At 36.5% G+C, this 27,908-nt stretch overlaps 1 protein-coding gene across 1 annotated transcript; it reads right to left on the reverse strand.

Annotated features, from left to right (window-relative positions):
• Positions 1-1,143: 1,143 nt before the first annotated feature.
• Positions 1,144-20,312, reverse strand: LOC124254595 (transcription cofactor vestigial-like protein 2). Its single transcript, XM_046688428.1, has 4 exons — positions 20,215-20,312; positions 19,639-19,903; positions 7,702-8,115; positions 1,144-2,656 (listed from the first exon to the last, which is right to left on the reverse strand). Exons 1-4 carry the CDS (start codon positions 20,290-20,292, stop codon positions 2,607-2,609), a joined length of 807 nt encoding a protein of 268 aa, XP_046544384.1. The 5' UTR covers positions 20,293-20,312; the 3' UTR covers positions 1,144-2,606.
• Between the last annotated feature and the right edge of the window lie 7,596 nt (positions 20,313-27,908).

Below are 27,908 nucleotides of genomic sequence, written 5' to 3' on the forward strand. Positions count from 1 at the left end.
TGGTAACATGTTTTAGTATAACTAAGCTGATCTTTTTCAGATAGCTATTTTTAAATCAAAATGTCGACCTGTCCAAAATGAAAGAAAATGTGCAATCTATTGTTCAAAGTAACTTTGTAACTATCAAAATGTTGCCCAGTAAAGAGCACAAAGAAAAACTACAAACTTTGTTAACAGCTTTCCATAAAAGCATAGTGGATAATAGTATATGGTATTAGAAAATATTCTAACTCAATATCGATAAAAAAAACCTGTTCATCTGTCTTTTAGATAACATAAACATTTCTATACGTCAGTGTACGTCAAGATCGTGTGACGTTACAGTTGGAACCTTTCAACGCTACTACACTACCATTTCATTTATAGTAAGCAATAAGTGTAAAAGAGAAACTGTCTGAAACTACTGAGTGATACATAACGTCGTTATGTATCCCATACATTGTTGACATTTTGTTTTGCAGCTGATGATGGCCAACGACATCACTTAAAATATGTCTTTAATTATATAACGTCAACGCAAGAGAATAGTCAGTCTCGAATATCCATTGAAACAGATTCTATTAGGCACGAAAGGCAAAACTGTGGTAAAAATATGAATGGAACACTGAACATCAGTGATGGCGTCGGTGTTTGTATGGCCATGTTGGGCAACACCAGTAGCACCAACCACTGACACAATTTGGATAAAAGCATCGAGTTCCAGTTTTAAAAATAATGCCACCAAGTGGCGCACTGAAGTCGCAGACAAACAAGGCCATGTTCTGGCATTGGTTCTACAACTAATCTGACGTTCTTGGAGGTTCTGGTGTTTATGGAGCAACGATTCATGATAAGGTCAGCATGTATACTACTCATGAAAAGTTAAGGAAACCCAATATTTCATATTTCATTGCATGACACATTACCGACATGGCAGATGAACTATAGTAATATGAAAGGATTATAGATTTCCTTAAATTTCTGAGTAGTATACTTACGTAGTTTACAACAATGAAAAATATATATCATTTGTTCAGGCCAGCGTTATATCTGAATATGTGTGTTTTCCAGTTACACAACCGTATCCATGTCTAAACATGGTAATTAAAGACAATACAAACGTGTTATAAAACATGATATTTATTTCATGATGATGATGATTCATATATACAATATTTTCATACATGACGTCATATGACGTTGATGACGTGGGTGTGACGTCACTGGCACGATGTCATGATATATGTTTATTATCACAGGTATGTTTGGCGTGATCGATGGCAGTGAAGACGAATAGAATGCAATAATTAAATATAATAAATGGAAGAGAATGATGAGAGCGTTTGGCAAATGAGACTCGATGTAACTCTTGAGACGATTATAGTGTGGAAAGGACGAGCTCAGGTAATAAGCTAAACTGAACTCAAATTGTTGGAAATATAAATGAAATTATTCTACCTGGCCAGTTTATTTTGAAATGATTTGAGAAACGAATGCCATGCATTACATGGCGAATAATTTGGATGAATATAGTCTTGAGAATGACAACACTTAAATAGTTCGTCAAGAATATATTTAAACATGCGTGTCACCATGTTTTAGAACCGTAATAAGAGTAACGGTGTATTACACGAAAACTGTTGCCACATCCTTACTGGTAGAAATGTATAAAAGTAATATTCATATTGCTCATTCGTTTGGAAATGGTCCAAAGAGGAATATTAGGATGTTGAGTATTGTATTAAAATATGAATATAGTTCAAGTGCGTCTATTCAGTCAATACAGTAAAGGAAATTAAATTAACTGAAAGCTTATCTTTACTGCCTATGAACACATTTGGGGTATAAAATGCGTAAACAACGCGGTAACAGTTAAATATAAAACCAGGTTACTCTCAAGTAAACTATTATTCGGATTATTGAATAAAATGAAAATAGTGACTATTCATGAGAAAAAAGACAGTAATTGTTTCTCAGGGCATAAATGCAGAACTCACAATAACTGACAGCAATCTGCCAGATCTCTGAATAATAGTGTGGTCACGTGATAAGAAGACACAGGAATCCTCTTTGGTTTTATGTGGCTGATACAGGAATATGAATATGAAACAACTGTCCATAAAAGTGATATTTATGATTATTAATTGCAAATATTTTCACGACATTAGAACAGTTTTCGGCCCATCAGCAGAACCATTTCTTCGAATGTGAAGGTATGTAATTGTTCATTTTTGCAACAAACATCGGAAATCGCACTCTCTGATCCTCATTCCGTGTTCCGTGTCTCGATGCAACTTTTTGCTTTTCCCTTCTTTGTCCGGACCAAGCTTTTCAAGAAAACACCAGTAGTTTTCTTAGCTACGGGGTGACTAAGACTCTCTGAAATATTTCAAATTATTTTCCTGAGCCTCTTGATCCTTCGACCAATATAGCTGACGCTTTTCTCTCGACTCGGAAGGACAAGCCGCCATCTTGAATCGTGGGCCAACGATTGCAGGCTATACGCTGAAGGTAATTGGACCGATTTGCCAATCCTTTTCAGCTTAGCTTCGCAAATATCACCTGTGCGGGGTTCCCCAATGCAACATGGCTCAAATCACATATTCTGAAGTCCAGCTAGGGCTGTTTTAAAACCAGTATAAGTCTTTGCCCGCCTCTTGTATGGAACTTTCCAGGCCTGTAAGACAAATAGCGTTGGTTATAGTTATTGTCATGACGATAAATTCTCGAACTAACAGTATCTCTTCGCATGGGTCAAATTTCCCAGTCTAAATTAGAAAGCTGTGTTTCTCTTTCTAAGCGTTACAGAGATATATGGTACTTGGAAAGAGCTTCATCGTTCATCACTGGTTTCTGTGTCAAAGTAACCTCTAGGCCCTCCTGCAAAAACACCCTAGTACAACACCCAGACTTAATGAATGATATCCCCGTTGAGAGTGGTGTTGTTATAACTAACACTGGTGTAATGAGTGATACTGGTGTCTTTTTGCTGCAACAAAGCGTTCACTGCGGAGCACAGCTGAAACACTTCGCTAAGAGGATACTATAACTTTGGCTTCTATCCTATCTGTAGTTTCTGGCAACATAACGCTGTCTTAACACTTTTGCGCAAGTGAAATTATGACTAAAAATGTATTTTTTCTCAATGTCTAATTTCTGGGTCATCTGGAACTTTATTCACCGAATGTCCTGACCTATTTAATTATTTTAATTTACTTTGTATTAGTATAGTTTGAAATTATTTATCATAAAAAGCTTAAAAGCAACCCAAGTCTGACTGGATGGAACATGGAACCAACGTATTTTTATCTAACATTATCTATCAATTGTTCTGTCTTTTAATAATATACATGTTGTCAGTAGCGATTCTTATTTAAATTATATTATATATTTGTAAAATTTCTTCCTTTTTGGCACAAAAATACTTTTAGTGAATATAAAATAGGCAACATAAGCAAATGGCATAACTCCAGTAGTATTATGTGTGAAAACCTTGAAATTTGGTAGTAAATATAACAAAAAGCAATAACAACTACTGAATGCTCCCGCTGAATATTAAGTTGGATCATAAGGCATGCTTTCAAGTCAAAAGTTGGCTTGTCACATTATTATATATATAAACAGCGTTCCAAATTAATTTTTCGACGACGGAAAGGAGGAAATGTGTAATAAAAGACCAAAACCTAAAAAAAACCTTACATCATGGTATGCATTTTTCCGAATGCACTCGTAGGTTCAACTTGAGGCAATCAGCCGCATTTACAAATAAACTCGCAAAGTCATTTTTCCCTTTTTCCTAGACTTCACACGTGTTTTGTGGCGATAAACAATGAGATAAAATCAAAGAGGCTCTAGCTGATATCAGTAAGCATTGTTTATTGGCCTTTGATAACAATCTTCATTGGCTGGGACCCACAAAGCCCTTGTGATTTAAAGAGGGTGTGTCATTCTTTTAAAAATACTTCCTTTCAGTGATAAAAGAGTATTTTTATTAGATGCAACTTTGAAAGAGTCAACTAATTATTAAAACCGTATTGATGATTTATATAATGGTCCTGGTGTAATTGTTCTCTGGCCCCTTTGAAAAATGTGAGTTTGACGTTTGTGTTTGAATTGCAGAAAAAGAGGACGTCACCTCTCTTTTATCACATCAAATCAATTATCGCATAAACAGTGTTATGAATTAATAAACATCTCTCTTAATCAACGGGAAAATACTGGTTACTTATCACACACAAGGACCAATTGTGATAGCATAATGGTATAAGTTATGATAAATGCTACACTAAATTATATTATTTGTGCACAATGAATATAAATGAATATAAACAAGAACGAAAAATATAGCTTGCGTTTAAAAAATATTAATCATAATAAACACTTCTAACATTTCAAAACCAGAGGTGTTGATCAATTTCACATGAAACCTAATACGACGTCATTGACGTAAGATGCAAACGTTAACGTCAAAAATGAAACAATTTATCTTGTACTTACATACAAAAAATATGTAAATTGTATATAACAAAGTCATAAATCTATCTTACCGAACTGACCTGAATCCAAAGAAAGAACTGATATACAACCTGATTATTCCGAGTATTTTGGCGAGTTTGATTATCGTTCTTGGCAGTGTTTATGGAGTGACTGGTATTGACATATAGATCCTCTACGTCAAGAAGTAATATAGTGCGTCCAATACTGGCCTATTGTTATGTAGAGCGAACACAATGTAGCTTTCATCAAAAACAGTAGTACAACCAAACGTGAAGAAACGTGTTCGGATTTCATGAAATTTCGCCGCAAATATTTTTATTTAGTTTGGCGTTACAAAAATGTACAGGGTTTTACTTCCCTACAGAAAGAGTATTGTTCGCGCGGTCACTGGATCAATTTCTACGCCTGGAACATATTATTATGGTAATTTGTCAAAAACATCCTTTTTCCTTGTCAACTTCTTTCAGAAGCCTTCACCTCGGAAGATAATATTTGGACAGGAAATTAATTGTTAATCGCAATTCATTTTCATTTGTTCTTATTCAAGTTGTGATGGCTTTTCAAATTGAAACACATCCCGTTTTTGTCTTTTTGTCCAATCGTTTGTCCCATGATAGCACTTCTTGAACTTTTCTCTGTGAACATTGTTATATCCGTTGAGTTCAGATATATACACGGTGTCGAGATGAAGGTCGTTCTGTTAGTTCATCACAAAATATGTGAAGAATACAATGTATGGATTTATCCATAAACATACAAGGGTATATTCTCGTGTGGTTTTTTTCTCTCTCTCTCTGCGTGTATATCACATACACATACACACGCACATACATACACACACACGCACATGCATACACACACTCACATACATACACACGCACATATATACATACATACACACACACGCACATACATACACACTCACATACATGCATACACACATACATACATACATACATACATTCACACACATATACATACATACATACATACACATACATACATACAGACAGACAGACAGACAGACAGACAGACAGACAGACAGACATACATACATACATACATACATACATACATACATACATACATACAGACATACAGACATACCAGATGACGTTTCCTTTACAAAATTTATTTCATGATTACCCGACTTAACAACCTTCATCTCGATACCACTTCAAAACATCAACATCACGACAAAATCAAGAACTTTGCTATTTTCGCTCATACCATCTTCACATGCATAAATCTCCTACCTATCTCTGTTTATGTTTGCTGTTTATCATTGCCTAAATGAAAGACACAGTGTGTTGTAAGCTTCACCCTTACGCCAGCGTGTGTGATATGAAACAAACATGATATGTACAAGCCGACAGCAAGATGAGGCCAGTTGTTCCCCGCTTCTGTCAGTGTTGTTCGTTACATCTAGTTTTAATTACTCAATTAGGCACGGCGGTTCCATGGTTGGGGTTCGTTGTCAGATTTAAGTGGCGTGTTTTGGGTAAATAAATGTATGTATGTTTCCCCTCAGAGTCAGCGATGATGTAATCGGGGAAGTACATATTCCTCGCAACAGTTGCAGTTGTTTGTTAACAAACTTCAAACGGCTGAAACGACTTCGGGGTGGTCTGACGAAACGTACTAATTCGAAAATCAGTTGAACCAGTTTTACTCCGATCCTCTAATTATCACGAATTTAAAAGATTGTCCATCAAGTGAAGTTTCACGTGTCTGATACAGACGATTCTGTGAAAGAACACGCGTCAATCTAACTGTTCTTAGTCAGTTTTAGAGATTAACATTGAAGAATGATGATAACTGTATTGACATACAACTTCTTTATTCTGTGAAAGGCACAGAATAAAGAAGTTGTATATAAAAAAGCCTTTCCAGAATAAAGAAGTTGTATATCCATACAATTATCACCATTCTTCATCACCTCAGCTTCTAAAATGCCCATCAAAGAAATGTCTTAACATTGACCAAAACATAAGTATGTATTTGTATTAATTTTATAATCTTAATATTTGAAGTGAGGCTTTCAATAAGTGTTCCTAAAATAGGTAATTTATGTTCTGACGATGCTGCTGTATCTTATTCGGAAGGAAAATAATCCATATTTATCTGGTATTTCTGGATGTCTGTAACATGAACCAAACAGACACACAGCGTCCATTCTTACGTGTTAACTATAGTGGTAAACCGAACGGAGTTGAACTATGATCATTTATATCTCCTGAGGAGTGAAGGAGTGTAGATGTGTTAATATGCAGTTAATACCGTACACCTTCCTACATTTTAAACTGTATTCTTGATAAATATATTATATGATATAATACTTAAAATTTGTAATGAAATGTAATTGTACTTGCTAATGCATTCATTAAAATGTCCCCAAATCACGTGTAAGATGAAAACTACTCATATTATTAATCATATTGATAATCACTTCACATTATAACGAGAGCACAAGAGGACCCAGAACGTAGATTTATCCAAATTGATTTGTTCTATGTTTACAAACAGAACCTGATGAAATATCTTAAATATTAATGAAAACGTATAAAATTATTTAATGTAGGTTGTGATGTGGATTATTACAGAAAACAAACAGTGGATGACACCGGGCTTAATGTTAATGTGCTTTAACTGATTATGTTGGTATGTAGAAAATGTCATCAAATTGTTACATTAATGCATAATGTAGTATGTTCCTAAGTGGAACAACAAATAATGACATTTTCAACCAAACAAACATGTTTTTGCCCTCTTAAACGTTTTTATAAAATTGTTTTTTGAAAGCCGCACTCAACAATATTCCAGCTATATGACGGCGATCTGGTACAATAGACCGGATCAGACAGTGGTCGATATTGTGAGCAACGAGCAACGCCGTCGTGGTGCGAGTGAGTGAGTGAGTTTGGTTTTACGCCGCTTTTACCAATATTCCTGGATTATCACGGCGGGAGAAACCAGAAGTGGGCTTCACACATTGTATCCATGAGGGGAATCGAACCCATGTCTCCAGCGTGACAAGCGAACGCCTTGACCACTTGCCTACCCCACCGCCCTCTCGTGGTTCGAAGACAGCTATTAACTAAGTCACAGAACATGACGTCCAATCCATTTGGTCGCCTGTCATCACCAGCAGTATGCTTGGGACCTACCAGGAACTCAAACAGGATTCTGGGAGGATATCAGAGTCTCTAAATTATATATACATACCAGGTAAGCTTGTATGTGTACTGAACTCCGTGCCAAGTCTTGGATCCGGGTATCTCGGCCGGCTGGGATCGGACGCCTTGCTAATATCACATTGTCCTGACATGGAACCAAACTGACTAGTCCTCATTGAGGGATTCATTAGTAATGACCCATAGTTGGGCGAGAATCTGCTTGACCCTGCCATTGATGGGTATGACAAGTCATAATGCATTGTCCGGTGGGGGTAACTGTGTGTCTGCGATGATAAGGAGTAGTGCCAAGGGTCTTGATGGAGACCTGAGATCCCGTGTAAGGATGTGGAGAAGTAAGGGTTGGCTGAGAACTGGAAGTCGTGGTGGCTCAAGGACGGTGAAGGCTGATAGGCGCTGTTCCAGAAAGATGGAGGGAAGTTCCTCTGGGACATGGGAGGACAATCTGGAACAAGGTTACATGACGTGCTTGAAGAACATGGTCAAGTTTAATCAGAGTATGTCTTATAAAACGTCAACGAAAGAGATTCATCAGCCTCGACTGTCTTCCGAAACAGATTCCATTTGGCGTCAAGAGGCAAAATAATGGTGAAAATGTCATTGTATGCAAAATGGAATTAGATCAAAGATTAGCAGTAGGACTGGCGTATCTCCCATTCCTTAACACTGACATAAGATAATCGTAGAGCTAAGATAACTTTATTGAACTGGGTCTAGATTTTCGAAGTTCTCATAGCGCTAAAAAAGTCGTAAGTGCCATACATTAACAATAACTTACGACTATCTTAGCGCTAAGAGAGCTTCGAAAATCTGGGCCCTGAGCCGTGGTTTGGGTCCAGATCTCAGCATCGTGACTGTCGTGACTGTCGTAAGTGTACGGAGTTACGAACGTTAGTGAATATTGTGTACGCCACACTCACTATTAGTTTAAGTAAACGACGTCACATGGGCCAAGCAAACTAGTGGTTGATAGCAAGAGCGTCAAACCATCGGTCCACATTAATAGTTGTCATAGTGCGCCACGTCAACGGAGCCCGTGGTGTAATTATAACAACACGATATCTCAACAAATATTACTGGACGATATTAACATTATGAAATGAGTTCAAGATGCATAAATTCTGATTTCACAATGTGCAAGATTGTCATCTAACTTTAATGGCTATTTCAGTGATATCACACAAGGTTAGTTTTATTTAAGCAGAAAGCCTGACATGGACATCAAGAGCACGGATGTGGACTGACAAAACCAAGATGAACCTGGGATTCGAGCACATTATCACACTTTTCTGGTAGGCGCGGGTATTCAAATGTACACGGCTCATTCCGACTCCACTGTTATCTTCTCGAGTATGCGCCATGATGTTGTTTCTGCCTTATATGATGTAAGGTGTGTTATGAACCATTCACAACAAACAAATTGCAACAAACTGGCAATACAGTGAAAGGCACAGGAACTTGTTTTTCATATTGTTTGTTTTTGTTTTTTGTGTCAGTTTTTGTATTTATTCATTATGGGTGGGTGGTTTGTTTGTTTATTTTGTATTTTTTGTTGGTTTAATTTTAGATATTCGTACAGTTTGAAAAAATATAACAGTGAAATACATTAAACTTGGTGTTACTCCCAACTATCTTTATGGCAGAAGCAGTTGTTAGGCAACAAACACTCACTTTATATGCAAATTGTTTGAGTGTTACGGGTAAGGCTGGACACACTTGCCTTTATCACAGACACCTGGTGTTGTCAAACAATATCAGTGACATTTCTAAAATTTTAACCACCACTTTACCTTTTACGCCCAATGGAAGTTTTTCGAAGAATAATCCATATGATTATTTTCTTGCGTTGACTTTTGATATTCCTTGATGTTTTACTTACACTTTGAAAGAAAATAAAAGTGTGAAATGTTACATTCTGGTATTTCTTGTCAAATGGTTTTGTGTATTTAAATAATTTCACAAAGTTTAAAAGCCGTATTATCTATAGCATTATTATTATTACGGGTTATGAAAAAAATGAATATGATGACAATTCCTTTTATCTTTGAAAACACGTATAGATTTCCTACAATGCATATTACAATTGACTTAGTATTTGGGATACACAACAATGGGCCGTACAACACACCAAGACGTTACGGCACTTCCTAACACCGCTAATCAAATATTCTAATTTAGGATGAAAGTGTTTAATCAGAACCAGCCCAGCCTATACCATAATGCCACACATGCTCGCTAAACTTTATAATATGCGACATCAAAAGGATTAACTCCCGGGCCATGGATTCCAGGCCGATGACAAAGCCCCGGACAAACACGCAGTGATAACAGTGCCACTTGAAGAGTGTATTAGTTTAGCTGGCTAGTCAGGGTGCAGTGGTGTTACTTTAATGATTATGTAATCTCGGCGCTAGCATGGTAATTGTCGTGACAAACGCTGCACGTTGAATCAATGTCACAATCACAGGTGATGGATAACGTTCTTCATCACAAAGCTTAACACACATTAAAGGTAAAGTGGTGCTATCTTATAAGTACATGTATTTGAGTTCGTAACTGTCTCACAGTCCTTGAACCACATTATTCTCCCTTCTCCTTAGCCCTTTCTGTAATGTTAAAGCCCTAAATGAAGCAAGTCTAGATTTCCGAAACTCATCACACGGGGACTCCTTTTCAATTTAGATTGATATTTGTTTCTATCAAATTATGCATAAGAGACTAAGCGTTAGTCTAGTGGGTTCGTAGTCCTGGGCCGTAACTGGAATAGGTGTAGATATTATGAAACAAAATCCAATCGAGAATAAAAAACTAGACTTCTTCGGCATCAGGAATTTCGTTTTTAGAGGAGATAATTATATTATACAATAAAAGGCATTTCAGACTATTTTTTTAGTGATTGGGGTGAGCTGTCGTTCCAACAAGACATGCTTCTACTTTCGCGAAACCCCGATTTCATCACTAATGTTCAGTTAGCCGTTCATTCTGTTTTCTGCGCTATTTTGCTTCTTAAATACGTGTTCTGTCCAATAATCCAGACTGGTTATTCTCAGGCGTCAACGTTGTACATTCACCGTGTATGTGTTTCATTTTCTCAAACTGCAATCACCCAAAAGAAATATATTAAACACACATGCTTATTTTGCACAAATACAAACCTCAGAGGACTGTTGGAAATTAAGTTGATCTCGTCAAAAATACATATGTATCAAATATCAAAAAGTGTCATTTATCTCAAAGTCTTCTGTCAAAAATATACACTATATAAAGTTCACATCCTGTCAATACGTACATTTAATTCCATGAGAGAGCTCTTCTGCAACGGCGATCACGACCCCGGATAACAATGCAAAGATTATATTTAGAAGCGCAGTCACTACCAGATACACGTTGCCAAAAAGGAAGAAAACCAAACATAACACTGACTTAATGTTGTACAACAACGGCAAGTGTGAAGGGTTAACGACGCAATATCACGACTAGACCCTCACATGTGTAACATTCCCTGTGAGGAATCGAAATCGGACTTGGACGTCGCGAGATTTCGAGAGCATCAGCTGTTGAGCCACGTACTGTCTGTATTATGGTAACACGTGGAGCTGTATATAGCTGTCAATGTTGAGTAGCCATTGCACAGAGCTCAAAGAAGGCACTATGGGATAACAACCATTCTAACAGCGATGTATGTCTATAGCAATGCCTAGATGGCATGTTACAATATTCATAATTAACACAGACGCTTCACTATCATTAGCATTGAGAGACGTAATATGCATTTTTCCCCATTCTCTTTTTAAGCCATCCTGTCAACATTCACTCACAATAAGTGCATTATATTTCAACCATTATTAGATATACCTCTTTGAAATCCCAACACCTTCTGATGTATATACCACCAGCGTAGTCCGCATGATAGAGAGTTTGCCTGGAGATCGGAAGGTCGATGGTTCGATCCACACCCAAAACAAAATTCTTTTAAAGATGCTGCTTGTTGTAATCCTTCCTGGCGCTTAACGTTACTGGACTACGTCAAAGACAGGTCGGCTCGGAGTTAGTATAGTGTTTGCGAATATGGCATAAATGTTAGACTGCGACCTGGTACCTCAGTGGTCTAACACTATAATAGTCATTAGTCAAGATTGGTATAAACTGAGGCACAAGTGCATGCACGGCGCTATTGCAATGAAAATATCTAATCGCGACGTTGGATGGGCGTTTACATTGTTACGCATTGATTATTTCCCTTTTCTGGTATCGATACAAATTATGAATGACGTGTAGTATTAAGGGTCAATGATAAAATACTTACCATTTTCAAAATATTTACCAGATTACCTTTGTCAACTTTAAATGTGACAACATAAACTACATGACCAAGAGTGGATTACTGGGTGAGTGAATATGACTTGACGCCGCATCAACAAATGACCAGATCACTTTATGTTGTTGTGGAGAAATGCCTGTTACCCAATATATGAAGTAAACTAATTCAAGCTTCGTCTCCTGAATGTTGCCCTGTGTTCGTTATATAACACTGCATCACCCTGCGTCTAAAGTATCACAAAAGTAGCAATATGTTCTGTTAAAGTAATGAAGTACATCATACTGCCTGCAAATACTCCAAAAATCCTAAACAGCACGTGCTCTGCCTAAAAGTATTTGTAAACCGATCCTGGAAATGTCTCCCAGTTATTTCGCCAGCCAGTTTCTCCGCGCATTGCACTGTGGGATGCGTACACATAATGTTGCTTTCGCCTTAATGAAAATATTTTGTTATTTTAGAAAATTGGGTTTGAAAATGCAGAAGCATACTGAATGTGTCTGTCTCCATGTGTGTCAAAAATATTTTGATTCAATTAAGTTTGTTTTCGATGTGAGGCCAGAAATTGATATTTGGAATTCTTCTTGGCTTGTCACCTGGATAGTGTTCAAACTCAGCTTCCAAGGGAAAACTTTTAAAATAAACAAAAAATTTACAAAAATAACCGTAAACTTACACCCAAAAACAGTACGCATGTAAGCCAACTTTAAAGATCTAACGTGAAAGCTTTTTTCTCCAAAGCTTATCCCTGTTTTATCGTTAGCAGTATGATTGTGGTTGATGCTGTTCATAGCGGGGACTTTCAGAAAACACGTGGAACAAACTAATTAAGTTGTAAAGATAAACCGTGCATTATCTATGCAGTGACCATTTCTACAAGACACGGTAACTTGGTGTAGCAGTGAAAAGATTGTGTCACTCCGAATCAAGTGCCGTTGACAGGCTGACACGATGAAGGGATGGTATCGGGTGCGAAAATAGAAAATGCCATACCTATCAATATATAACTTAGTTCGTGGAATTGTTACAGGGTATGTACTTATGTAAATACAAAATTAAATAAATGTTGACAAATTTTGTGTATTTAGTAAAACAGCAATTATATTAAAAAGCCACAATTACATAACTGAGGTATATTGTCGGACCATTACAGATTTCAGTTTTCCATTATTAAGTTTATTTTCCATTACATATAATCTTGTTAGTTATTTCACTAAACGTAAAGTTTAATCATGTCACAAAGCCCAAAAGATTATACGAGTATAAAACTGCGACTGTATACCACGTATACTTCTGCCATATGGAGGAAGTACACTAAGCAGCTATCTCACCAGGCAAACTGAACAGCAACCATGATCACATGGCGGAAATCATACAAACTTCTCTATCAGTGCCATGAATGTCTATATTCCGTCCGGACCCCACGGACACTATATATGTTTATGAACGTAGCAGGATTCATGTCTACAGTTACAGACATGTACGTTGATTTAATGTACGGTTCTTAATAAAACAAAAACCCTTCTCTCACAAAGTTAGCGCAATTCATAGATACTATTAATCATCTTTCTAAATTAATCCTCCCATAACTGATAAAGATGCAGTACCACTTCTCTTCAGCACTGATGACTTCATGAACATCTTACAATCGTACTGAGGAATAGCTTTAACGCCAATCGTTCAAATTCTATATTTCGATATATATCATATACATAAGAGACATATTTTGATGGTGGACAAGGAATAGTAATTCTCCCTCAGATATCACAAAATGAAACGAACGTGGTTCCTTCCACCAATTCCTTTCAGATTTTACCACCGCTTCAATATTCATAATCATACACGTATTTTTACCAGATTGTCTTGTGACTCGTTTCTGTGTTTAAAACAGCAATGGCCTCTGAAGAAGTCAAACTTTGCATCGCTAACCATGAAAGAAAACCAGTTACCCAATTTCCATCAGTTTTGAAAAATCACACCGGACTACGAATTCGACTTGAGCAAATGAAGCTCCTTGCCGGGTCACCCTCTCGGACGACATTACAATGAGAACAAAGGCCCTCCCGCAGGGAAGCCGACGCTCGGGGATGATACATGCAAGGAGTACCTGAAAACTGCCACTAAAACTTGTCTGTCGATGCAGACTTTTGCCAACAGCACGCATCCCTAACACGCGGATCAAGAAGAGCAAATAAGCCGCACATCGAAGGATTTGTCACTTATTCAGATAGAAAACTCGACTTAAGAACATCAGAACTCCGTAAAACCCTTCATGTAAGACCTCACGGGTGTAATTTACCTTCAATTACGCTAAATGTTTAATCGACTGTCGTGGTTGACAAACACGTGGATAATGCGCCGAATCCGCGTCCGTGAAAGCGGATGAAAAAGCATTTAATGCTAGAACTTGCAACATGGCGTCTCGACTACGTCGCTTGTTCCCACCGGTGGTGTTGTATTCGCCAGCATGTTCCTTGCTTAAAGCTTCCGAAACGAACATAAACTAGGGGTCGGATTTCGGAGATAAACTGTAATCATGGCTTGTAGCGGTGTTAAACGATTTAAAGAAAGCGTTTGCTATTTTCGCCAGATCTTGCTTATATTGTGCAATGTTTTTGGCGATTAATGTTGCTGGAAGTCGATGCTGAACCTGTCGAGATGAGGGTTAAAGTTTATCTAGCTCTCATGGGAACGATCAATGATGGTATACTTCATGCCGACATAGCAACGGCAGGCGATTTATTTTCTCATCAACAATATAAACTTGACGTTGATGTAAAAAAGAAATAAAACAAATTGACATTTTAATCAAATAAAAAAAAAAACTGGAGAATATTTGCCTAATTCATTGCTTGTTTCTTATTTCTTAATCTATAGATTTTACTTTTTGTTGTCGCGTTTATGTATAATAATTATAAAATGTAAATGATGTATTTAAATATTTGTATTTTGTTGGTATAGATCTGCTAGTTAGTTAACCACTATTTATTTTATTCATTGCATTGATGTACCCCGAACCCGTAAGACAAAAAACAATTAATTTTTCTTTTGCATAATTTTAAAACCACGTTACACATGGTGATAAATGTGATTTGATTTATTGAATACTTCAAGAACTTTAAGAAATAAAACAATCCATGCCACAATGGAGGAATTGTATCAAGAACGTCTGTAATGAAACATGCTCAAGAACATATATGATTAAGAAGATATCTGATTATTATGATTAATAATATTCTTTTATTGGTATCTTCATACCCAAATATTAACAGGGACATTAGTCTTTCAAAGATTTGTTAATTTTAAGTGACACTTCATCTTGTGTTTTCAAATAATATTTAGATATCCAATGCTTATTTCTATATATCGTCACACACAATTCTTCTGTGTTGCACAAACTGCCAAAGAAATTCAAACACTTTTGTTTCAATATTAGTGGAAGGAAAGGGATATTGTAAAGTTTTGCACTGGAAGATGATACACAAAATATTTCTATACCTTAAGTTCCATGCCTTCAAAAAAAGTTAAAATATCGTTAGTTGAATACGGCATAGATATGAAACAAACATTATGCCTATCAAACAATTTTCCTCTGATGAGCGTATTTATGATTTGATCACATTTTTTCAGTAAGCGCTGCGTTGTCAATGTAAACATCACAGTTTGAAAATTAAACAATTTTGTCAATTCGAAAGTCAGCCAGTCTATTTTCTCCCAAAATACTTCCAAACTGCTTTATCTAAAATCCCCGTAAATTTACATCTAAAATCTGTGTTCACCATGCGGATGACGCTATGAAATCCCTGACTGCAGACAGCCAAAATACAGTCTGTGCCACCAAAACATCAACCTTCTATATGTTACATGCGGGAACCCCCACGGAGTGGGGAGGGGCAGGAATACGACCCCTGGCGAAGACAACCCGTGGGGGTCGGGGTAATGGAGCAGGAGGCCGAGAATACATATATCAGCGATTAGTCAACAGGCTCTCCTATATCACAGTATACTGTCACATTTCAAATCTCATTCCAAAAATCTAATTTGTAGGCACGATATTGATAGCTTTTTGAGAAAACTTTTTTATGAGGGTCGTTTTGGAAAATTGAGACTTTCTGTGGTTCACTGCACGTGAGGGCCTGTGTTTATCGTCGTGGTGGGGGAGTGCGGGTGGTGGAAAGGAAGGGGGACTTTTGCAAGGGGGGAAAGGGGCAGGGGGGAGTTAAATGTTAATTAGTGTTTTAGCTTCATCTCTGACCTTTCTCGTGAATTTTACGTGTAGTTGCTATGTTACGTATGCACTGTCAACGCCCGAGGTAATGAAAAATATACCTTGTTCCAGTCAGCTGAAAGTATTTTGCATGAATAATTACAAAAAAATGTTTTGACGTGTATTGTATTAATGCTACTTCATTTAAATTTCTTATCTTTTATTTTAATCTTTTATCAGATAGTGGGTAGAAAAGACAAGCATGTTCATGGCTGTATTGTAATGTACGTTATGATATCAATATACCCTGTGTATGTTTATCGTTAAATACATTATAATATCAATATACCCTGCATATATTTATCGTTAAATACATTATAATATCAATATAATCTGTAAATATTTATCGTTAAATACATTATAATATCAGTATACCCTGTATATATTTATCGTTAAATACATTATAATATCAATATACCCTGTATATATTTATCGTTAAATACATTGAAATATTAATATACTCTGTATATATTTATCGTTGAAGTAATATAGTTTGAAATACGGTTTTAATCTATTGTTTTGTTCATAAATTGTGTAGGAAATGTTTTATACTACTATGTTTTAATGTTAAGAGACAACATGTTGGAGGTAGTGAGCACTCTAATGTGTTTAGTACCTTATTCTTGTGATAAATGTGAAACCCGATTCAATTTAGCAATTTTAGTAGCACGTGCGGTACGGGTTACCCATTTCAGATGTGACTCCTTGCTGTCCGGCCTAGTGGGTAGCATTGTAAATATCATTACGTTAATTGACCAATGACCAGTGTATGCCTAACAGATCATGTAAATATTATAAGATCAAAGAGTTGTCCAAAGTCTGAGCTGTGTTTGCTGACCACACAGATCTGTCGCTATATGTGGCCAAATACTCCCCATTTAGTGACCAAGGCTGCCCAGCGGTCATCGGGAGGGATGTGGATGGTTGTCTCGATAATCAGTTTAATTACCAACATGTACGATTGGTTTATCTATTGTGAAACCATTTCACGGACGCTTACATTACCAGTAAGACATTTGAATCCTACAGGAGGTACACATGGTTCTTCTTAATAAATTCAACAGGGATGAGATTAAGAACTGTAAGATAAATGAGGGGAGAAGAAGGAAGAGCAGTTAACTGTCTTTGTTATTCAGAACATACTATTAAGTGAAGAAGAACCAATACCACCACAGAGTTGAACTTGGAGGTGTAGTAGTTTCCATTGATAACTTCAAAAAGGTGAAATACGGTTTTAATATATTGTTTTGTTCATAAATTTTGTAGGAAATGTTTTATACTCCTATGTTTTAATGTTATGAGGCAACATGTTGGAGATAGTGAGCACTCTAATGTTCCTTAGTCTTAGCAGTAACAGTATTTTAGATGTAAAAAATATACATTGTCTCTTTGCCTGATCAAAGCAGTAAGATTTAAGTTATTAACATTGATTTTTTTTCGATTTACATTATCGTTTAAAGAAATTCAGCAAAACACACAGTGAGACTAATGATTGCTCACTCATTAGATGGGTTCATAGCTAACCCCTGATATAAATGGTACCAAAGAAACATTTAACCAAAGTTAAGTGTCATAATATTTAAATGTTCGAGAGTCAACTCCCTGTAGGAGTTATTGTTCATGTTAAAACATTATTATATTGAAAAAGAAAAGAGATAATACAAAATTATTTAATGAGTGGAACAAAATCTTTGGTAATGTAGCGTTTATAAAGTTTAAGTGCGCAAGAAACATCCTATCTCTACAAATGAGAATGATTTGTTTCAAATACTCCCGTACTTTTAAACATAAGTTCCATGCACGGTGGCAGTTCCAATTTCTCAAGCAAGGAGTAGCAATGGACAAAAACAGTTCTCGGTGGCCTTCTGGTGTATCGAATGATTTAAGTTAATGTTCCTACCATATTTAGTGAAAATTGAAGAGAGTTTGGTTCGCGGCCCGTCAGCACGTTGTCTCAGTACGTGTTAAAGTCTACATACATGGATTATGAATTATATGTACAAAGGTCGATATTCAAAATAAATTTTACAAGACCCCCTAGTGTAACGCTTTCCTCGTCCCAACCTCCGTAATGGCTTTAGCACTATGGTAATAACACATTAAGTCGAACTGCCACTTGTTGAAAATTTTATTACAAAATGTTTATCGTTAAAACTGTAATATTAGATGGCAGTTTTTTATTCATGGTGGCACACCAACCTCGTAGGATTATCACTGGAGATATCTTAAATTCAGATTATGGTGCATAAGTTTTTTAACATCAAATTTGTCAAAAAGGAGAAAACATGGATGCGTTTTTTCACTTTAAAATTGAAGGGGTGTTTAATGCACATTTGTAAATCCGTTGTAGGCTATTAAAGACAGAGTCCTCATTTCCCGGCCTTATCTGATTTGGGGTTGAAGTTACAAGAAGTAGCAACATATGGTTGTCATTTTCAGTTCATGGCTACCTCGCCATACCAAACCCAAGCCGTTTGGTTTTGATGCCGGGGTGCGGAAAGGGGCTGTTTTTAGACCGTTATTGTTTCAGTATCTAGTAAACATGAAGATTTATTTCATTGGTTCCTGGGAAAATTTTTGGAATGATTTAGACTCGATTTTGTTTTGTTGTGCGTTACGTAATTCAAAACACTGCATCACGAACATAGTGTTGTTATAGGAAAGTTACAATAACAACGGACGCAAATTTTATGCCAACGTTCTGGAGTACCCCTCATGCTTTTTAAGAATGGCTGTGTGCATTTGTATATTGCATTCATAATTTTCAAGTTTACATAAGATATTATTTCAGTGTTTGCGTATATTTATTCATGTTATAGTAATCATGATTCACCAGACTGAAATATGAACATTGTCCCACATAATATCATTGTTGTCCCTGAACGTAACGCTGTATTATTGAATACTATTGTACTATTTATTACCTTAATTACGTTCACATGTATATGCATCTTTAACTGGATATGGACTGATATTGACCATAGTCTGTAATCATTACATTTTTTCTATGTACATTATTGATATAAACATTAAATTGCGTGTACAAATCAACCGCTAATTGAGGATTGCATTGAATATTGCCACAGATGCCCTATGTCCCCACAGTTTGTATGCATTTGAAATCCTGTTAGAATGCATTTGTGGCAATAAAATGAAAACTCCACCTACCCATTTTGAATGTCGGATGAGGATAGGAATAGGAATGGACACAGGCTATTATATGTACGTGGTTAAGACTAGAAAGTGTTTTAAGCATAAATATGTCCGTGAGGATAGCCAACACATCTATCACAAGACAGACTAAAAGAAAACAGACCTGATCAGTGTTCATGATAGCGGCATAAGAATGATAACAACCTGTCCATAAAGAGTATGCAACTTACCTTTCGAGATGAGGTTCTTGGTAGCATGCGTTTCTGATCCGAAACTGCTCGGCTGATTGAGAGCTCGAGTAAAGTGTTCGTCAACAACCGTTGAAGTATCTCCAGTAAAGTAAGTTAATAATACACAGTTTGCGTTCAAATAATGAGTTTCTTTGGGCTGTAGGTCCTTCTCTAGGTCTTCCTCCTTGACAGCCGATGATGTGGATGCAGAAGCAGTGTAGCTCCCAAGATCCAGGGGCTCATGCATTCTGGGAACGCTAAATGCCTGAAGAATAACAAAAATGTTGCAATGTACTCGATAATTTAATACTCCAATGACAGGTAACAGTTAGACGGTCTGGGGCCTGGCTTTTCTTTGAATTACTCTAAGACATAGCCCAATACTGCCTGGATTGTAAGACATGGCAACCGTGTTAGATATGTGAGTTCATACTAGACAAAGGTATGCCATGGCTTAGCCTGAAATGAAGACTTGGTTACAACTGAAATGCAGGAGGCATAGGATCAAAGAGGCTTCAACATGACAAAAAAAAAGAACGCAAAAATTACAGGTGACAATTTTGAGGCATATTTTACCTGTACGGCCTCCGAAGAGGTCCGTTGATAGGGGAATCCCGTTGAATATGGCTGGTACATAATGTCAACACAACTCATTCTTGAGAAACGACATGTAACGAGTACGCGGAGCTTTAACGTAAGAATCTAACGTTCACTTCCTCTCATACCAAGTATTTTGACTATTGAATATATTTCGCATATGTATAGGCGGTCTTAGCATGGGCTGAAACACCCTCAGTCACGCGTAGCTGTCAATCACGCATCGCAGTGGGAACCACGTGGTTATCAAATGAGTCCGCGATGTTGATTGGCTCAAGCGTCTGTTGACATTCGGGCTCCTCGCTACGTCACGTGACTCGTCTTGGTTCCTCGCTGTAGGGTATTAATTTTAATTATGGGCTCGTATGTTGGACAAATTGGGACTATTATGGGGCACATGTTTTGACATTTGTAGTGACAGCTACCGATCTGAAGTCAGACGCGTATATTTACTCAAGGCTTCCTTCGCTACAAGAACATCAGACAAACGCCCACGGCATATAAACTAGGAATAAACTTGATCAAGTACATGAAATAAACACGAAGCTATTATATCTGTATTACTAAAGATTGAAACGTCTTGGAACTTTCAACCATTTAATCGCTCCTTCAACGGAATTATCTCCCTTGCGCCATCTTTATGCCCATTGTTAACTAAACTGGGTCGCTTATTTAAAAAGGTACTTTGCAAACGAAAGTGCCAGGTTAGGTGTGGACCTGATTAAATAGAATAAATAAGTCACACCATAAAAAAAATCAGGCTCCAAAACACGCATGTAGCTGTTCTCTTGGTTGTAATTCTCTGGCGTAACTGACTGCAACAATGAATTGTATTGTTGATGACTGGACATTCTCCTTCCTTTATAACCTCCAAGCACAAGGCACCACCCTGTACTATATCATACAATCTTGTGGTTACAGGAGAAGCTTGTTGTTCAAGGTACCGTTAATGAGGAAACTTACCATACAGGACGATTGGCTGCAGGACACGTTGAGATATGTACGAAATGAAATTAATCTGGTGTGACTGTGAGTGTGAGAGTGTGTGTGTGTGTGTGTGTGAGAGAGAGAGAGAGAGAGAGAGAGAACACCACACACACACACACACACACACACACACACACACACGCATTACAACATCTACATTAATATTAGACATCTTTCATTCGTACAGGTCATTTCTGTTCACTGTATCACACACTATCCATTGAACTATGACTTAACTTCAATTGAGACAACGACAAGGCTTACATTAAATTCTTCGTAAGGTACAAGAATCAGGTTCAAGATATAGACCCTGTATTTAACATGCAAAACCACTCAGTAGTTTCAAGTGACACATCTGGAGCCTCTGATTTACAAAGCAGTAGGTATTATTTCATCCCGTGTGTGTCAAGCTTCTCAGATAGTTTCACGGAAAAAGGTTGTAATTCTGCCAACAAGAAGCAATAAACTGTGACGCAAATTTCGTAAATATAATATATGGAGAGCATAGTATTTTGTTCTGGCTATACACTAATTCAACATTTAATTCCCAAATTCCAGAATTGTCTGCTTGAAAGATTCCCTCAAACATACTCATGTTTTATGAAGAAACCGAATGTTACGATTGAAAAAGACGTCATTGCCGAGGGTTACTTGAGTGCAATATGTTTGTCTATTCTTGATACGCTGCAGTAGCTTCAATATGGCGAACAATAGCACACACAGACTAGCGTTATGTGCCTGTAATGAATCATGTACACGTTTGCAAGAGAACACACGTGTAGTAAAGGAACCATCAAGTCGCTTTTTCAAGAGCTTGAGCTGAGAATGTAGGGGTGGGTCTGTTTTATCAAATAGATGCAGTGGGGGTTATAAGAAAGACTACTGTACCCTTGTTTCATATTATTGCATTGGGTGACTAATAACGATGTTAATGTAAGTGAACTCCTTTTGTGATCGGCTACAAATCAATGGATTCGTGCTGATGATATTCCTCTTGGTAATGAGCCATCAAGTCAATTGGTGTGTTGAGTATACTATTTACGAGTGCTTCGAGACATTACAAACAGACACACGGGATCTCAGGTTAATGTTCAATGCATTCTGTTCAATTCTAGAAATCGCGCACACACACGTGCATGCACGTCCAACACACCAAAGTTCCAGATCTATCTCTGAAAAAACGTTCGTGTGCGTGTTCGTGCATGTAAGTGTATAAATGCGTGCGTTTGTACGTGTGAGATTGTTTGTACGTGCAGTTTTGCGATTGTCATTGCTAAAGAACACAATGGAATGCAATACAATTATTATAGCATGTAAAAGTAATGACTGACTTTCGACTCTTATGATTACTTCTATGTAATGAAATTTATCATAACAAAGGATGGTTTTGTTAATGGAGAATGTTCAGATGAATGTAAAGATATCTATTATCCAAAAAACGAAACACAACCTAATTATACTTTTCAGTGAAATAAGGTAGTCTTTCTGTTTCATTTAAGAATGGAATATATCCTACATCCAGTTGTATCAATCACTCACACTTGCAAGACACATGTGAATATGAATTTAGTTATATAGTATTTATCCTCCACTGCTACAATTGCGTGAATATTTGGCTGTTCTACTTTTATATTTCACTATGTTTCTGTCATGTGTAAATGTATTAATGTTTGTGAGATATATATCTCTTCGATCATTGGAGTTAATCACATTGTACTCTTGTATTATGAAAAGTCAAGGGCCAATACAACAACCTTGTTTTACTCCAATAACAGGATTTTCCCATCTGTGTGAAAACATTGGCACACTTCCTTGTATATAAAGACTCGACATTGCGCAGCTAGGTGTGAAGTGTACACGATATAATCACCTTGCTAATCAAGCAATCAAAGCAATACAAAGGGTCATGTGTCAATCTTTAAGGAGAAAATATTGGAAACCGCACCAGGAGAACAGCAGAAACTGATGCTAAAACTTGGCATTGGGCAATAATCCGCGGTTAGAAAAGGCGAGAACTGGATTTTAGAATTACCTAAAAGTTATATCCAAATGTATCCTTCTTGTGGGATCAGGGGATCCACTAGTTACACGGATATAATACAGTTTACATATTTACAAAGCGTGTTTCACATAGTATGACCACTCATCAGGCCCGGTTCGAACCCCAGCTAAAGTCCTTTGATATTCGCTGCAAGCTATTTGCTTGACAAGCGAAAGTCATCATCAAATATTGGCTCGAATGTTTTCAGGCAACCATCGGCACCTTTTAAGTCTTGAAGAGGACACAAACATTAAACTTTTGAGTGTTGTTAGATCAATGCAGCGTATTGGGTACGAGAAGTTCTCACTCAGGTGTATTTGGTCAGATGGACCTTGGACCGCGTGCTCTAACGACGCAACTTCCGGATTTCACGTGCAAGGACTCTTTTCACCTCCTTTTCCAAAGAGTGCCGAAAGAACAACGGCCTATTCTCAAGATAACTCCCAGTCAACTCAAGCTGTAGTAATTCACCGATGAAGAGAGCAATACGTTGTAAATACGTTCTCTACGCTTCAGTGTCTTTGTTTACATTCATATTTTCAACCGACAGACAACATTCGTAAATTGCAAAGCCAAACATTGCCGTTTTACGCTAAATTTTACGCATTCATCTCGCATCGATATTACGCAAACACTGTCTCGGGAGGATGGGATTAGCTTAGGAGCACAATAATTGTTTCCCTCAAGGTCTGAGGAACTCAAACACAAATTCTCAGTGCGTTTTCCGCTTTTTTAAACTTTCACCTTGAGTGGCAACGCACTTGAGGACTTAATACCTATGTCGAAGGAAATTACGCACTGTCATGGCCCAACTGCTGTGATTGATAGTATATATTTTTATGTCTATATTTTAGATATGTTTATGAGGAAACAAGCGATATGCAATGTTGTAAACAGTGCTGATATTAAGCGAAGATGACAGTGTGGGATATGTTGTAGTACGCATATATATGATTGTTATTTCTACATAACTAAGGACCGAAGAAATGGCAGTTGGTTCATATGTTAAAGTAAACATAAGATGTGACCAAGCATTTCATAACAGGGTAAGTATTGGTTCACAGTTAAACTTCCATGCCTGATGCAGTTCAATATTTTGACATTTGAAATACAATATGTTCCCCTGTCTTTTCAAGCGAATATGTACCTGCTAGTGACACATGCTACCTATTCGGCAGCTATTTGTTATTTAAAAGATAAGAAATGATAGATGATTCTGTGGTAATGTCCAGAATAGAATTATCTTGAAATGGAAGTGACAAAAGAACCATGCAAAATAATGAATCAAATTTTATCAACTGATTTAACAAGTTCACCTAAATAACCTTCATTACATACTTTTAATTTACACCTACGATAATAAAATATTTCAATAACCATGCGAAATGAAAACGTGACTAAAAACAGCGTCTCATTATTTCATTTCTCTTATGAGAATATTAATATAGACGCTGGTGATGAATGATACAGTAAAAAAGCGTTGGTATTACTATGAAATCATTGTGTAGCAATGAATGTTGCGATGGCATCTTTTGAAATTTTGCACTACAGAACCTTGTAATATTACGCTTGTGGAGTATCAATGCATGACAATGTTCTGGAAATATCACCTGTCATGCATGATGCTTTTTGTGAATAACACCTTTCCTTTACAAGATTTTACGCAAAGCACTGCTACTCTACTGTGTTCTTCCTTAATCTGAATTAATGTTTAATCTGAATGTCTTTGGTTCCTCGATGCAATAGGTTTAATGTCAATGTAATGGCATGTTTGCGTATATTCATCCTTTGATATTCGGTACCCACGTTATGCCTAAAATAATAAAAATTAAAGATATATTTTTACTTTTATCTTTCCATATTATTGCCAAAGTGAATGTGTAGTATAAACTTTAAATTTTCACATTTAACTCACTGACGACAGCGGATAGCAAAACACATTAATATATGTCAATTTATGACACTCAAAAAGTTGTTTTTATTTGAGGTTATATTAATATACTAGTACTCCATCAAATAAACACTCTTTCAGTGGATATACTCTGTCCCTTATACACTTGTATTGCACCGGTGTTGTCGGGATATCATTTGACAACAATTAGAACATTTATGGAAATATCACCTGATACAAATATAAAATACGAACAACAATACATTTTGAAAATCACTCAGATGGACCAGTTTCCAATGTTTTAGTAAGATTTCTCTTCAGATTTATTAGCTATTAGCATGGGTAGATGAAGACTTTATTTATCGGTTTTTATTTTCAGTTTGTCCATTTAACCAGATACTGTTTTGCTTATGTGCTACATGTGATCATTGTACTCATTACCTAGAAATCTACATACTGTTGAATAGTGCTGTAAACAAGAAAACATTTTCTTTGCATGTTTGAGATTGTTCTCAAAGCAAAATATCCCTTTCCAGAATACACGAATGTATAATTTAATAGAAATAGCTTGCTTGTTGCTGATTGTCTATCATACTTGTCAGTTATTTTCGAAATAGCAGATTTCCATATTGTAGTACGATTACATTTATTCAGTATCTAAAATAAATGTTTTACTCATCGAAAAAAATACGTCATTGGTATTTGAAAGATAAAATTAACATAGCTGACACAAACAGTTTCTGTTACAGCCATTCTTCTGCAGCAGAATATGCATGTAAACATGGAACCCAAAGAAAATATCGACTGAGATTAAGTATACACAGCAGCTGCTTATCAAATGCAATAGCCTTAGATACAAACTCCACACACATTATTCACCGCTGCGTTCTTTCTGTATCATTGGTATCTACTGTTTATTTAGTTGTATCAGTCTACACACAATGCTACACGTGCAATAACAGTTTTCACGACACTAACGATTACAATTGTCATATACCAGATGCATATTCATAAAGGTCTCGAATTCATACATATCTATTTTTGTGTAACTTTCATATTTGTCGTACTTAGCATATGCAGGGTGAGGTTCGTCCGTGAAGTTTATAATTATTAACAGTTTGTTAATTTCCGAAAGATCTTTTCTTTGAACATTATATTTCAATTACAAACTTCTTTTGCCCATATTACATTATATATTATATATAATAATATGTTTAAGATCACATCTTGGGAGTAGTAAGATTTCGTTTATTTTAAGTTAAGTTTATTTATTTAATACAGGGCATGCAGAATTCATCATTAATATTGCAGTGAAATCTTTGACACTTAGAAAAGGAAATGGATAAATAGCTGTAATAGTCATTTTTCTTAATAATGAGATTAACAACGGATAATTTATCGGTGAAGATTTAAACACCTATCTGTAGATTAATTCAGACGGGTATGATGTGAGTTAGACGCTAACAATGAACACCATAACCCATTTAAGTAAACGAAAAACTACAAAAGTAAGATCATATTACATAATCAAAATATTGTTTTCAGAACACGTGATTATTGTACATTATTCATTTTCAATACTGCATACTCTTATAAAATGTTTTCAAATATTGTTCACAAAGATAGTGCGAGGCTTCAATATACTGTTACCTGACCAAACTAAACATTTACAGGTAGCGATTGCCAAATAGACTATCGCTGTAAATATCCCTACAATCCGGAGCCAATTTGCCACGATTAACTGTAAGATTGACTCAAAATTTGCATGACAATCCACCAAAGCACTAGACGAAGAACAGGATCAAATAAGTGTTTACCTCTCAGTCGAATTATGTAGGTAAAATCTTCTAAAGCCAAAAAGACACCTTGCTAACTGTTAACCTTATCAAAAGCTTTGCAAGACTCCCACAGATTCTTAAGGTTTTCCAGGAGACTTATCCAGAGCTGCGTGAACGTAAAAAAACTGGAATTTTTTATGTGTTTACGTATGACACAGGGAGCACCGATTCTGTCCTCAAGGAATCGGTAGGCCAGTGCGGTACCTCCAGTGCATACGGCCATACAATAGTTCTATTGTTAGAACAAAGATCAAAAGAGCACCGCGACGGTGGAGATCAAAGGAAAACCGCATGCAATGCTAGGCAAACAACAAAATTCGCGACTTGTTTACATTCTAGCAAAACTTATGTTTTTGAATTTAATCAGGTTAGCTATGGTGTATTTTGCGTGTCCTCGATGGGGTTTGCAGTGCATAGTTTGACGATGAATATTATTGAAGGTCTGACCTGAGAATCCTCGTCCTAGGCCGATGTCTCTGGTCAATTATAGCAAATAAAATGCTGAAATAATATCAAAGTGCGCACACAATTGCAAGCAGGTACGGGACACGACAAACTGGACGTGCACAAGAAGTTGAAAATATGAAAACATATTTGCTTGCAGTAAATTTAATATAGATTTTACTCAAACTGGAAAGTAAAATCAATCGTTCAAAAAATTGACCGATTAAAGAGTTTAAATGCAAAACACCAGAATAAAATCGGATATAAATGTCCTTACATGTTGTCGTTTTGTTGTGTAGTGCAATTGATTTCATATTTAAAGTTTCTACAATACTCAAATCGTTCTATATTCCTGATATATAAATGGAATAGTTTTTGGTAGTTTTGTTTGAATACCAGGAAAGCTGTTTAAACCATCAAATTGATACAAACATTATTATTCCTATTTACATATTTCAAATGTGACAGATCG

Source organism: Haliotis rubra, unplaced genomic scaffold (assembly GCF_003918875.1).
Source record: "Haliotis rubra isolate DU_JTF1 unplaced genomic scaffold, ASM391887v1 Scf577, whole genome shotgun sequence".
Classification (NCBI taxonomy): domain Eukaryota; kingdom Metazoa; phylum Mollusca; class Gastropoda; order Lepetellida; family Haliotidae; genus Haliotis; species Haliotis rubra.

Coding starts and splice junctions, on each gene's coding strand:
- LOC124254595 (XM_046688428.1), bottom strand. CDS start 20,292: ATGAGTTGTGTTGACATTATGTACCAGCCATATTCAACGGGATTCCCC. Junction 19,904..20,214: donor CCTCTTCGGAGGCCGTACAG/GTAAAATATGCC, acceptor GTTATTCTTCAG/GCATTTAGCGTTCCCAGAAT. Junction 8,116..19,638: donor CAAGAACCTCATCTCGAAAG/GTAAGTTGCATA, acceptor ACCTTGTTCCAG/ATTGTCCTCCCATGTCCCAG.